General features: G+C 38.3%; 1 protein-coding gene and 1 pseudogene across 41 annotated transcripts in view; one reads left to right on the top strand and one right to left on the bottom strand.

Annotated features, from left to right (window-relative positions):
• Window positions 1-13,686, bottom strand: part of TMCC1 (transmembrane and coiled-coil domain family 1) — a 246,912-nt gene that overhangs the window by 170,890 nt on the left and 62,336 nt on the right. For 15 of the 41 annotated variants that reach the window (XM_063807121.1, XM_063807135.1, XM_063807124.1 and 12 more), the window contains one exon: window positions 9,004-9,709. The exons of 13 other annotated variants lie outside the window; for them this stretch is intronic. In XM_063807121.1, the coding sequence (XP_063663191.1) occupies window positions 9,004-9,579 (576 nt within the window). In that variant the 5' untranslated portion in view covers window positions 9,580-9,709. The remainder of the gene's footprint in view (window positions 1-9,003; window positions 9,710-13,686) is intronic. 13 more of the 41 variants (XM_063807148.1, XM_063807141.1, XM_063807143.1 and 10 more) reach the window with 2 other exon arrangements.
• LOC112208781 (U6 spliceosomal RNA) lies at window positions 993-1,092 on the top strand (annotated as a pseudogene).

The following is a 13,686-nucleotide window of genomic DNA, read 5'->3' on the forward strand; positions in this document are numbered from 1 at the left end:
AAGAATATGGCTATACATTAAATAAATAATACTATAAATAAAAAGTAAGAAAAATGAGGTGCTGAAGCACATGGTATCAGTGTTGTGAAATGATGTAGGTGACATTTGGTTAATCTCTAACACCAATTTAAAAAGGTAGAAGTTGAGGCTGGTCCAAGTGCAGTAATGCTCACAACTAATTGATCACAACCAGTTACAGATTTCTTTGTTCCTTCTCCAGGCCAAACAGTTCACTTGACTAGCCTAAGATGAAATGAAATAAAATGTAGAATGTGAAAGGTTCTCATTCTTTTTCTTTCTTTCTTTTTTTCTTTTGAGACGGAGTCTCACTCTGTCACCCAGGCTGGAGTGCAATGGCCCGATCTCGGCTCACTGTAACCTCCACCTCCCGGGTTCAAGTGATTCTCCTGCCTCAGCCTCCTGAGTAGCTGGGATTACAGGTGTGCACCACCATGCCAGGCTAATTTTTTTTATTTTTAGTAGAGACAGGGTTTCACCATGTTGACCAGGCTGGTCTCGAACTCCTGACCTCAGGTGATCCGCCCGCCTCGGCCTCCCAAAGTGCTGGGATTACAGGTGTGAAGGGTTCTCATTCTTAAAAGTAAATATATTAGAAATTAGAAGTTAAGTTCTCTAGAAAAAGCCTTTTTACTAACAGTCTCAAAATGACTAAACATCTGTATTATTTTACTGCCTGTAAAAATTTCAATTACTCTGAATTAAACTCTACAACTTCTGCCAAATAAAAATTAAAGATGAAAGGTAAGTCAGATCACAAAAAGGAAAAACAATTTCAAACTGGAGTTGTGCTGACCATAAGCATATAATACTTCAGAATTAGGAAAGGTCTATTCACTACTGTAATCAGATCTGGGCATTGTGTTCTGTTCTGGAGACTAGAATTTAAGCGGAATACTGAAGAACGGGAACAGTTAGAGTTGATGGACCAGTATGACTAAGTACTCAAAATTATGATGTGAATGAATAACCCAGGGCTTGCTTCAGCAGCCCATATACTAAAATTGGAATACAAAGATTATCATGGCATCTGAAGAAGATGACACAAAAACTCGTGAAACACTCCATATTTTTTATGGACGTTGGGGTCCTTAGTGAATTGTTGAAACCACAAATTTAATGGTGTGTGCCACCAAACCCAGCTAAGAATCTACTTGACGTCAAGTTTCCCAGTGGAACCCAGGAAGGCTACGGATTCATTTAATATCCCAAGGAACCTCAGAATTTCTTATCTAGAAGGTGTTTATGCCATTCCTTAGATGAGCCTTCTCCTTGAACTATCTATTTCAGGCCTTGAAGACGCCTACTAGATTATTCTTGGCAAGACCTACAGTAGCAAAGAGCAGTGGTCAAAAGCATGACTTCTAGAGCTAAAAAGACTTGGTTCTGACATCCATTACAAACTTCTTACCAATTGTGTAAACATGATAAGTCATTCCGACTTCATCTTGTTTCTTCACTTATAAAAATAGAGATAGTAATACTTCACAGTACAGTTGTTTGTAGTGAGAATTCACTACTGTATCCCAAACACTTAAAATGCCTGGATCAAAAAATGTTAAATTAAAAAAATATATATATATATCCCAAGGACTAAGGATTATTAGTCTGGAGAAGGGATTATTCAGGAAGAGACACAATGTGAAGGCAATTCATGCCTGCAGAGGCATTACATATTCTGATTGGCCCTAACTGGAGAAATACAGGGTACCAGATTCAGATTAATATATTAGATTTGTCTAACAGAGGCACAAGTAGAATAGGCTGCTTTGGGAGATTCTGAGAGGCCAGACAACCGTTTAGGGAGAATGTTAGAGAGCTATAAATGAAAACGACTGTAGAAATCTCTCCCAATATGAGATTTGTGTTAAAGAAAGGCTCAAAAGGAGAAGTGGAACTTTCTTAGGACAATGCTCCAGCACTCTTATCTTACCCTTCCCAGATGGTTATAGCAACTTGGCAGGAAAAAAACAACAGAATTAAAAACAATCGATGCTATTAACCACCAGATTATAGGCCAGTAAAACTGCATGGAAGCAAAGATAAACCAGCCAATTACCTCTCACTTCCTACTTTTAAGCACTGTTCGGAGGTTAGTAAGAGGTGGCGACTTCCAGCAATTTCATTGTGGCCTTTTGATAGTACATAAGGAAAGCAGTGGGAAACTTACTTTTTTCTTTCATCTAAGTTTCTACTTTAAGAGTTAATTATGAAGCCTCAAATCTTGCTTCAATTTTAACTAAGACCAACTGTTCAAGTTTTTTTCTTATGTGTTTTAGGAAAATTACTTGGCAGATTACCGACTTTTTGACAGCCTGTATCATTCTAAGATCTATATTCTCTGCCTTTATATTACACTCCCCACACTAAGTACATGATAAAAGCTATCAATATTGAGGCATCTGTGCTGTAGATGTGTAGATGTAGATGTGTACATGTGCAAAGAGCTCAGACTCAGCCATCAACTAGCTCTCTGGTCTTAGACAAGTTTTAAAATTTTCCCTAAGCACTAATTACTTCATTTTTTTTTTTAAAGATATTGACCTGCCCCAAAATACTCACATGTAAATTAAACTGCAAAGTATACATGGAAAGGATCTTACATACATTAGACACTCAAATATTTGTTAAGAATGATCTGATATAATGATATAAAAACAAATTCACTTCAACAAAATTCTTGCAAAGAATACTATCAACTACATGGAAAAGATTCCCAATTAAAGTTCATTTTATGAGTTCATTAAAATTCAGCATTTCCAGGGCAGGTTTCTTGGTGTCTTAAGGCAATAAGATAACAGAGGGATGATTCTCATCGTCATCACTCTTTCTTACTATAACTCTGCAACATTTTACGTGGTAAGAAACTTTAATTATGGGCCCTGTTTTCCATCCCACCCTCAAACTCACAATGCAGAAATAACTCCATGAAGACTATTTAACCAGCCATCTCACTAAATATAAGAGTCCTTGGCCACATGCAGTGGCTCACACCTGTAATCCCAGCACTTTGGGAGGCTGAGGCGGGTGGATGACTTGAGCCCAGGAGTTCAAGACCAGCCTGGGCAACACCGCAAAACTCCTCTACAAAAAAATACAAAAATTAGCCGGGTGCAGTGGCACTCACCTGTGGTCCCAGCTACTTGAAGAGGCTAAGGTGGGTGGTCACTTGAGCCTGGGAGGTCGAGGCTGCAGTTAGCTGTGATCACACCACTACACTCCAGCCTGGGTGACAGAGTGAGACCCTGTCTCAAATATAAATACATATATTTATATATATTTATGAGGCCTTATTTTTTAGGCATTGTAAATAACTATTTTGTTATTATTTTGTTTAGACATCTGAGAATCCAGGATGTCAATGCTCATATTTTAATGATGAATGGGATTAAAATAACTTTAGGGAATCATTTCAGTATTTGATATCTACTGTTACCCGTCTGAAAATGATGGCAAAAGTTGTTTAAAAGTAATAATATAAGAACCAGGCATGGTGGCACATGCCTATAGTCCTAGCTACTCAAGAGACTGAGGTGGAAAAATCCCTTGAGCTCAGAAGTTTGAGGATGCAATGAGCCATGATTGCACCACCGCACTCTAGCCTGGGCATTAGAGCAAGACCCCAACCCCATCTCAAAAAATACATAATAACATAAGAAACCAGAGGTAGTGATGAAATCAGTCTTTGTCACTGCTCTTAGATTTCTGCCTTCAAACAAGCTGATCTAGCAACCAATCTTTGAAAAAAGGAAAAACTTTCCTTTCCCCTTTTCTTATTTCCTGCTTGAAAGAACTGGTGTTCTTCAATTCTCCGGCATTCTTCAATTCTCTGGCATGCTCAACCAGGTAAAGAGGCAAGAATGCTGAACACAAAACAAGAGGGAACCCAGGGATCTGGTCCTGGTATCACTCATAATTAACTGTATAACTGCAGGCAGGTTTTTAACATCTCTGGACCTGTAAAATTAGGAGTTTGATTAGAATTAATCAAAGTAGCTTAATAGGCCTAACAGTCTATGAGTCTGGTAGTCACTTGGCAGCAGCCGGTGATCTTCTGACTAGAAATCATTTGTGGTGCAAGGGACTCATTTTGCAACTCAAGACTTTTGAATTCTTAGCTTCCTCATTATTACAGTTTTGAAATCTGAGTCAGGGTTTCTTATCCCAGTAAGATGTTACTATGACAAAATAAAAAGATTTGCCATAACTTTAATTTTTAAAATAAAACATTTTAGGCCAGCGCAGTGGCTCAGGCCTGTAATCTCAGCACTTTGAGAGGCTGAGGCAGGTGGATCATTTGAGGTCACGAGTTCAAGACCAGCCTGACAAACATGGTGAAACCCCATCTCTACTAAAAATATAAAAATTATACAGGCATGGTGATGTGCGCCTGTAATCTCAGCTACTTGGGAGGCTGAGGCAGGAGAATCGCTTGAACCCAGGAGGTGGAGGTTGAAGTGAGCCGAGATCACGCCACCGCACTCCAGCCTGGGCAACAAGAGCGAAATTCCATCTCAAACAAAACAAAACAAAAATAACATTTTATATATTTAAAATTTTGTTTAGGAACATATTCCCAAAGTTGATGTATATACAAAGTGAGAGACACCTATTAACGCATAATGTATATTAATTGTGACCCTGAAGTACAAAAGTTCAAAAATGAGATCTAGCCTGCTCACATTGACCAACAGGATCATAGGCTATGATAACATCAAAATAAGTCAATTTTTAACAAACACCGACTTAGTTCAACATTGTGCTAACTTGCCAAAGTTGTCTTTCTTGAGAAAAAATGCTGTACTGAGATCCCTGAAAAACAAACAAACAAACAAAAAAACAGTCTGCTCTAGTAATTACCTTACACAAAACACAATCTTGGCCTATCCCTCTGTCTATCTATCTATGACTCTTTGGAAGCAAGACCTTATATTAGCGTTCTGGATAAACCAAAGAGTAGTGGACTTTGGATACTAAAATTCTCCTCCTCTACTCCTAAGATTCAAAGCTATTGATAAAGTACCCAAATCTCTGATGAATAAAAGAGAAAAGCAGAAATTAGGTCACATACTATATACGTTTAGGAGTCTGATTACCCTAAAGCCTGGACCATTTTGTTGTATAAAGGAAAAAGAGGTTAAAGAGTGACCTCTGCTTTCCATTACGTTAAGCCTTCATCATAAAAGGCTCTGAACAGAAAGAAAGTAACTCAGACTTAAAAAACAAACAAACGAACTTTGGCTGGGCGCGGTGGCTCATGCCTGTAATCCCAGCACTTTGGGAGGCTGAGGCAGGTGGATCACTTGAGGTCAGGAGTTTGAGACCAGCATGGCCAAAATGGTAAAACCCTGTCTCTACTAAAAATACAAAAATTAGCTGGGTATGGTGGTGTGTGCCTGTAATCCCAGCTATTCTGGAGGGTGAGGCAGGAGAATTGCTTGAAACTGGGAGGTGGAGGTTGCAGTGAGCAGAGATCATGCCGCTGCACTCCAGCCTGGGTGACAGAGCGTGACTCTGTGTCAAAAAAAACCAACCAACCAAACAAACAAAAACAAACTTTAAGAAGCATCCCTATGATATTACACTTTGCATAACAAATTTACCAACGTTAGGAACAGTTAGCTTATCTGTACCTTCACTTCTACTCTTACAAGAACTATATTTGATGCCCACATGAGATCATTAAGGATAATCAAAATATCTTTGGGGCCAATGAATACATATTTATATTAAAGGAAACTCAGTATTGGGGGAAAGGACATAGCCATAAACATTCTGGCTTTCAGAGGTAGGGTCAATAAACCTGTAAGTTACTTGCTTTGGCAATCAAGTTTTGCTATGTAAAGTATCTTTAAAGGAGAACAATGAGAAAGCCAAAATACATCTTCATCTCTAACTTATGCCCACTGTTCCAGTTCCGTATTATTAAAGGCCTATAAGACATTCTCTTCATAGTAGGTGTCAGCCACCCAACTGAAACTAAATGGTTTTCCTTAAAAAATACAATTTTTCAACTGTTTAGTGGAAATGGAAAATATTTTCTGATTCTCCCAAGCAAACTTCAGATTTTAAAATTTTTTATTCTAACAGTGTTATCAAATCCTACCTGTTCTTCTATTGTCCATTCCACTTCCACAGTTATCAATTCAGCTCAATATTTATAAGAGCACTATCACTATTTAATAGTCACTGTGCTCAAGCTAGCCCACATCCTAATGACTTCCTGTACTAATTAAATTATCACCCCGGGGTTAATCAATGTCCTGTCAGGCATCCATCCCCTCACTTCCACCTACCAATCCTCACCTAGGGCACCACCTGGTGGTCAACAACATGAATTATCCTTTTCCCCACTTCATTTCTTCCCCACTGGGAGAACAGTACACCTGCCTTACTAGTTTTGCTTACAGTTCAACTAATTCAAACTTAGAAATCTTTTTATTTGAACACATACATCTTCCTCAAACTTCTTCCACTTTTCTTTATCTTCCAGGTACAGCCAGGCATTACAAAAATTTCCCTTTCCTTCTGCCTGTAAGTGATCCAAAAAGCTTCCCTCATTGCAGCCTAATATACACTGCTTTTCCTAAATCTGGCTATAAATAAGAAGATGATATAGTGAGCTCTGAAGTGATATTAACCTTAATAGAGAACCTGAATCCATAACTTCCAAACTTTCCCTTTAGAAGCTCCAAAGTTTACATCTATCTTTTTTGGTGGGGGGGGGGGAGGGGGTGGTAGGGGGTTGAGACAGGGTCTTGCTTTGTTGCCCAGCCTGGAGTGCAGCAATAAAAAGGAACAAACTATCAACACAATCAACAACAGTTGAAAAGTATTACACTAAATGAAAGAAGTCAAACACAAAAGACTGCATGATCTAATTTTTTAGGAAATTCTAGAAAAGGCAAAACTATAGCAATAGAAAGCAGATCAGCGGCTACCAGAGGCCACCGGTTGGGTAAGAGGGACTGACTGCAGCCAAGGGGCATGAGAAATCATTATTTGGGGGTAATGGGAATGTTCTATATAATGACTGTGTTATTATAAAACTACACATTTTTCAAAACTAGTCAAGATGTACACTTAAAACTGGTGGATTTTACTGTAAGCATATGCTAGTAAAGTTGACAAAGCATTAAAGAAACAATGTTATGAAAAAAGTTCTCACTTTGCCCTCTTTCTCTTGAAGTTTTCCAATAAAATCTGCTTTACTTACACTTTTTCTTTTTAACATAAAAGTCTATAATCCCAGAATCACTAGCTGTAAATTCCTTAATGTTCTCTGGTAAAGGCTGAAGATTAAGACAAGGTACATAGCTGCACTGTCAATCTTTACTGCCAACTAGTTTGGGTAATCAGTGACCAAATATTCTTTTTATTTCAAAGATAACTAATATAGGCTGGACACGGTGGCTCATGCCTGTAACCTCAGCACTTTGGGAGGCTGAGGTGGACGGATCACTTGAACTCAGGAGTTTGAGACCGGCCTGGGCAACAAGGCAAAATCTCCTCTCTACAAAAAAAAAAAAAAAAAAAAATTGGCCAGACATGCTGGCATGCGCCTGTAGTACCAGCTACTCAGGAGGCTGAGGTGGGATGATCACCTGAGTCTGGGGAGGTTAAGGCTGCAGTGAGCCACGATCACACCACTGCACCCCAGCCTAGGTGACAGGGTAAGACCCTGTCTCCAAAAAAAATAAAATGAATATACACATAAATACGTGGTACTTTTCCCCATTTAAATTTTTTGAATTTTAATTCACATCATTATTTTGACAGGTTTAAAGTGATTTACTGTCCATTATCTATATGTTTTAAATATCATATTTAGGTAGGAAAGGTTTAAAGTTCTAGACTCAATATTTATATTTCCAGGTAACTTAATATCCAATAAAAAAAAACCTTAGGAAAAGTTTAAGGTACTAGACTCAGTATTTATATTTCCAGGTAACTTAATATCCAATAAAAAAAACCTAACTGTACCGCAAGCAGACACAGAATGAAAACGATCAAACAAAAACCTTAAGGAATACACAAAAGTAATGCTGAAAGATAGTTGAATGGTAACTTACAAGGCAGACCTAGCCCACAAATGTGTTCAGTGTGGCTTGCATATCTGTTAAAAATCAAGAGATTTCCCATCTAGATTTCCAGTTTCTCTTGAAAAAAATCAGAAGCTCTGGCAAGACTGTGCCCACAGTACTAAATTTCAACCATCAGCTAAAGCCAAGACATTGTCTCTGTTAAACAAAGCAGGAACTCCTCAGTTTGTCCAAGCTCCATAACACTTAAGTTCACTCATTGTCACTACCTGCATGGCTACGCATACCTGAGTTTTCAAACCCTAGCAGGACTATTTCTTCTATGTGCCTCAACTAACTATAACTGAGAGTTATATGGAAAAAGTTTCTCCTAGATTTAATATGCCTGGTTTTGGGTAAACCCAAAACAATCTGTTTATTAATAGTACACTATAATAATGTATATGCTCTACCGTGGCATGCAAAATGTATAATGAATGCTGCTGATGTACTACAAAGTATATGAAAATTATAACCAACTTAGTGTACTTCCATGGTAAGCACAGACAAACTCAGATTCTAGAACTTTATTCACTACATTCATTAATGTAAGAAAGCCATTTCCATGTGCAAAATCAAAACAATAAGAAACAAAGCATCTTTATTGCTCTACCATAAAACTGACCCTCAAATATACAGAAAGAATACATGAAATATACTTAAGGTTTTAACGAAAGGACAAAATAAAATATAGCACTATGTTAGGAAGGAAATAGGAATATAATTCTAAGCATTCATTCATTAGCTATAATTATTATTTACCCATTTGAAAAGGGGAAAAATTCTTTTACCATAACTTTAAGGTATTTGCTGAGATATCTTTTTAGTTACCAAAGGAAAGTCTGGAGAGTCCTAGGTATGAAAAACAGTAAGTTAACAGAAAAACAAAATCTTACAAACTTACCCGCTCCGCAGTTCCCTCCTCTCCTGGTAGACATGCAGCAGCAGCAGCAGCAGCAGCACAAGCTATTTCCATCATAGCAGAGCTGGTAGGGGCATCAGTTGTGGATGAAGACCTGGGTCGGCCTGACTGCATAACAGCTGTCATCTCCTGACCAGACTTCCTGTTGATTTGGGGACTTCCCTTTGGGGCCTCTGGCTTGCCCCGCCTACTATGCAAGCTTGTCCCTCTCTTCATCTTGGGTGGCACTCGAATCTGCTGCAGGACACGATTCAGAGCTGTGGGGTGGGTGGGGACACCATCAATCTCAGCACATGCGTTCTGGCTTTCCAGATCCATTTCAGGTTCTGGATCTGCCTGAATTTGCTGCACATCATGTGGAGACACTGATGACCTCCTGCGCTGGTGCTGGAAGAGATGCTTCAAGCCTTGGCCAATCACGTTAATGTTCTCCAAAGCATTGTGGGTCATTTTAGACAATTTTTGTTCTGATTCTGTCTGCTTTCTGGCCTCTGCATCTTGGGATTTGCCTCCAGGATCAGGGTCCTCAAATAACTGTTCACTGCCCGAAGGCTCCATCAGTAGACTTAATATGCTTATTTGCAAACTCAAAAAAATTTTTTAAACACACCAAGAGTGTCAAATTAGGTAGGCATTTGCTTCAACAGTGACTACGCATGCAGCTGTGAGACGAAGGCTTCATGCCTATCTAATGTTAAAAAAAAAAAACAAAAAAACAAAAAAAAACCTTATATTATAAATCCATGCAGAAACTCCAGTGTTAAAACAAAGAAAAACATGCTACTGGCCAAACAAATAGGCACTATCATTAAGCAATCTTTAATCAGAAGATTAAAAGACAGTTGTCTAGATAGTGGGTAATGATTATTTTTTAGAATGAGAGAAAAAGCCCAGAACAAGTCCATAGGAAATTAAAACAGCAATGTTCAAAAGCAAAAATCCCTACGAGATTCAATATATACAGAGTTAGATATTAGAGGAGCCATCTTGGAATGGACACTATAATGGTAGTTGACAGAACAGCCATTGCTTGGGAAATCAAGAGAAGAGACCATCCAATAGGTTTACTCTAGCTGAGGCAATTTAATCCCTCTCATTCATAACCACAGTTAATTATTCACAGGCTGAAACTCAGTATAATCAAAGAACAACAGTGAGAAATGGATATCCCAATCTAACTATATGTGGATTTTAATGGAAAAGTGTGTTACCATTCATATTCATCAAGTTCACTGGTAACTAGAGATGACAGGTTTGCTCTTTTGAGAAGAGAATGGAAATAAAAATCCTGTAAGTTGAATTCTCTGCTGAAGCACAAATGACCTTTCTGGCACCATATGAGTGAATGGTTCAGACAGAATCAGAATCAGAGACTAGAGCTTTGCTCAGTACCAGCTATCAAGAAAGGAGATTCAAAGAAATCCCTTTCTCTATAGTGTCATCCCTGACAGAAGCTTCCCATATATCCATACAAACTCAAAAGCAAAGTAACTGGGTATGATAGAAAAGTAGAGAAAAAGAAAGGTCAAACAGCAAACATATACCAGTATTAAATGCAAGAAATTAAAAGGAAGCTGAAACTAAGAGATGTAAAATCAACGCAACTGCCATGGTTACTAAAATCACATGCAAAAAAAAAAAAAAAAAAAAGGGAGGGGGGGATGGGAGATGAGATTTTTCCTAATAGAAAGTGTTTATTTTTGTACTGTATTTGTGCAAATATATAAGACAAAATTATATACATGCACAGAAGCTGCTACAGAATGCAAAATATGATGTAGGAGGTAATTTCCATATTTTTCTTTAAATTTTTGTTTAAAGGACTTTAAAACTCCCTACACTACCAAGTACTTCAACAATTTAAGCCACTACCAATGAAGCACCATGGTGCTCCTGTTCTGGGAATATGTGGACTTGCTGCCACCAAGTGGCAATCTAGAAAGCCATAAATTAGCTGAATAAAAGAGTTCCCTGTGAACTCAAGGCTACTAGAGTTTAGTGGAACAGGAATGCAAACTCACTAAAGTTTTGTTCCTGATGACTACTCTCAGAAGACTTTTTTCAAATATTATATGGGCACTGTCATTGTGGCTCCACTGTCCATATTCTTTCATGCCTGTGATTCCATTACCTAATCTCTTCATAACAGAGGAGCATAAACAGGGAGACAGGGATAAAGACATTTGTCTCTCTCTAGTACCTTCCTACTTTCTAAATGCCACAAAATTGTTTGTTCCTAAATTAGGCAAATGAATAACAACCATGAGAATGGAAGTTTCATTGCCTTTCACCCAAATTCTTTGTGGCTCCACTGAAATCTAGCCATCCCACTATGGCCTGTTACCCTTTTCCTGATTGTGCATTGCTTTTGTTCATATCTTTCCCTTTGGGAGAACCAAGAAAGAAACCCTTGCCCTTATTAGATCAATGACTGTCTTGGCCTCTGGTGTGGTTTTCTGGTGCTCCTTGTGGGCAAAAATTTTGCCAATAGTGTATATATTTAATTATCCCCTTCTAACCAAATATGAAATAAACACATAATACAATGTTACTCTGATTTTTAAAAAAAATAGTAATTATCTCACCATTCCTCATGAGTTTGTCTTGCTGGCTAATAGTTACTGAAAGAATTGAGTTTCTCAGAGGAAAAGGGCTAATGTAACCAAAATAATCCCCTATCAGTGTATATCAACTCATCTCTTCTTGCACTGGGCTATTTAGATCCTGAGAAGATGGGAGGGTGTGAAAGCAGCAGAACAGTACTGAAAAAATAGTTTACTTTTTCCTCTATTTGCACATTATTAGCTAATACAACTGATTTTTGTTGTTGGAAGTAAAATGTATAAAATATGTTTATCCCATGAGATTAAAAGACAGCAAGAATAAAGGAATGATGTCAAGGTTAGCTGAGGATCATTCTACTTGTCTGATATGCAAAGGTACTAGGAATTTATTACTCAGCAAATCTACTTATTTGGGCACTATTATAAACTAATCAACTGGCCATCTGGTTGCTGCCTATTTAAAAAATAGAGAATGTGGTACATTTTGAATGTCAGTAAATTCATTTGAGATTTCACAAGCATTTGTAAAACAATTTATTTTTGTTTTTGTTTTTTTGAGACGGAGTCTTGCTCTTTCACCCAGGCTGGAGTGCAGTGGCACAATCTCGGCTCACTGCAGCCTCTGCCTCCTGGGTTCAGGCAATTCTCCTGTCTCAGCCTCCAGAGTAGCTAGGATTACAGGCACGTGCCACCATGCACAGCTAATTTTTGTATTTTTAGAGAGATACGGTTTCACCATGTTGGCCAGGCTGGTCTCAAATTCCTGACCTCAAGTGATCCAACCGCCTCAGCCTCCCAAAGTGCTGAGATTACAGGTGTGAGCCACTGCACCCGGCCAAATCATTTATTTTCAAATAATTCAAAATGATGATTGATTACAAGGAAATGTTAGCATTTCCTGGGAAAAGCTGGGAGTAAGGTGTTAATTTCCATGCCAAGACTATCTTCGCAGCTACAAAGAATAAGCAACAAAACAGTAATAAATTATCGGATTTTCAAAGGCAAAACTTACCTTAATCATACCAGCACATAGCCTCACTTAGCATGCAGCCCTAAAGAAACCTAAATTGAGCTTTAAACATCAAGTTTTAAGGTAATAATTTTGAAAAACAATCTACTGTACTGATTATAAAACATAATATGGTACTTACACTTGTAGCTATCATCTGCATAATAGCAGCACTAAGAAACTAGTTAAGGTTTTGAAGGCTACTAAAATTTTCTGTAGGCCAATAGAAAATCTTTAAGGCCACCAAAGTCAAATGCTGTGGCAAAAATACCAACAATAGTGATGTTGAAATAATTAACTCTATAAAATTGCTGACAGTAAGAATGCAAGCACAAAAGAAATTCAATAGTCTCAAAGTTGTACAGGGACACCCTTCTTTTCTTCTGTATGTCTTACAGAGGCTCAAATGAATATGAACAACTGTTGCTCAGTTTATAAAATTCCCCAATTAACTATTTATTTATTTAGAGACAGGGTCTCCCCCTGCCACCCAGGCTGGAGTGCAGTGGCACAATCTCAGCTCACTGCAACCTCTGCCTTCTGGGTTCAAGCAGTTCTCCTACCTCTGCCTCTCAAGTAGCTGGGATTACAGGCGCCCACCACCACAGCTGGCTAATTTTTGTATTTTTAGTAAAAACATGGGGTTTCACCATGTTGACCAGGCTGGTCTCGAACTCCTGACCTCAAGTGATCCACCCTCCTCAGCCTCCCAAAGTGCTAGGATTATAGGCATGAGTCACCGTGCCCCACCCAACTAACTAATTTTAGATCCCTGGTTTAACACAAACGAGTTTAACTGCATAAGCCTATTAAATGCTTTTTGGTAAGAAGGAAATGCTGGCTACTCTTTTATTCACTCAGCTTCTCTGAAAAGTAAAGTTATTATAAGTAAACCAGAGGGAGAAAGAGAAAAAGGAGCAAAAGGACACAGGAAAAAGGGGAGAGGTCGAAGGAGTGAAAGGGGAGAGGTAGAAGGAGCAAAAGGTGAGGAAGGGGGACAAAAAACGCAGCCACCTACCAGCCAGGCATTTCAAATAATTTGGTAAGTTCTCAGAATTTTCAACAATTAACTTTTCTAGCACAATTTTACTG

This window comes from Pan troglodytes, chromosome 2, assembly GCF_028858775.2.
Source record: "Pan troglodytes isolate AG18354 chromosome 2, NHGRI_mPanTro3-v2.0_pri, whole genome shotgun sequence".
Taxonomy (NCBI): domain Eukaryota; kingdom Metazoa; phylum Chordata; class Mammalia; order Primates; family Hominidae; genus Pan; species Pan troglodytes.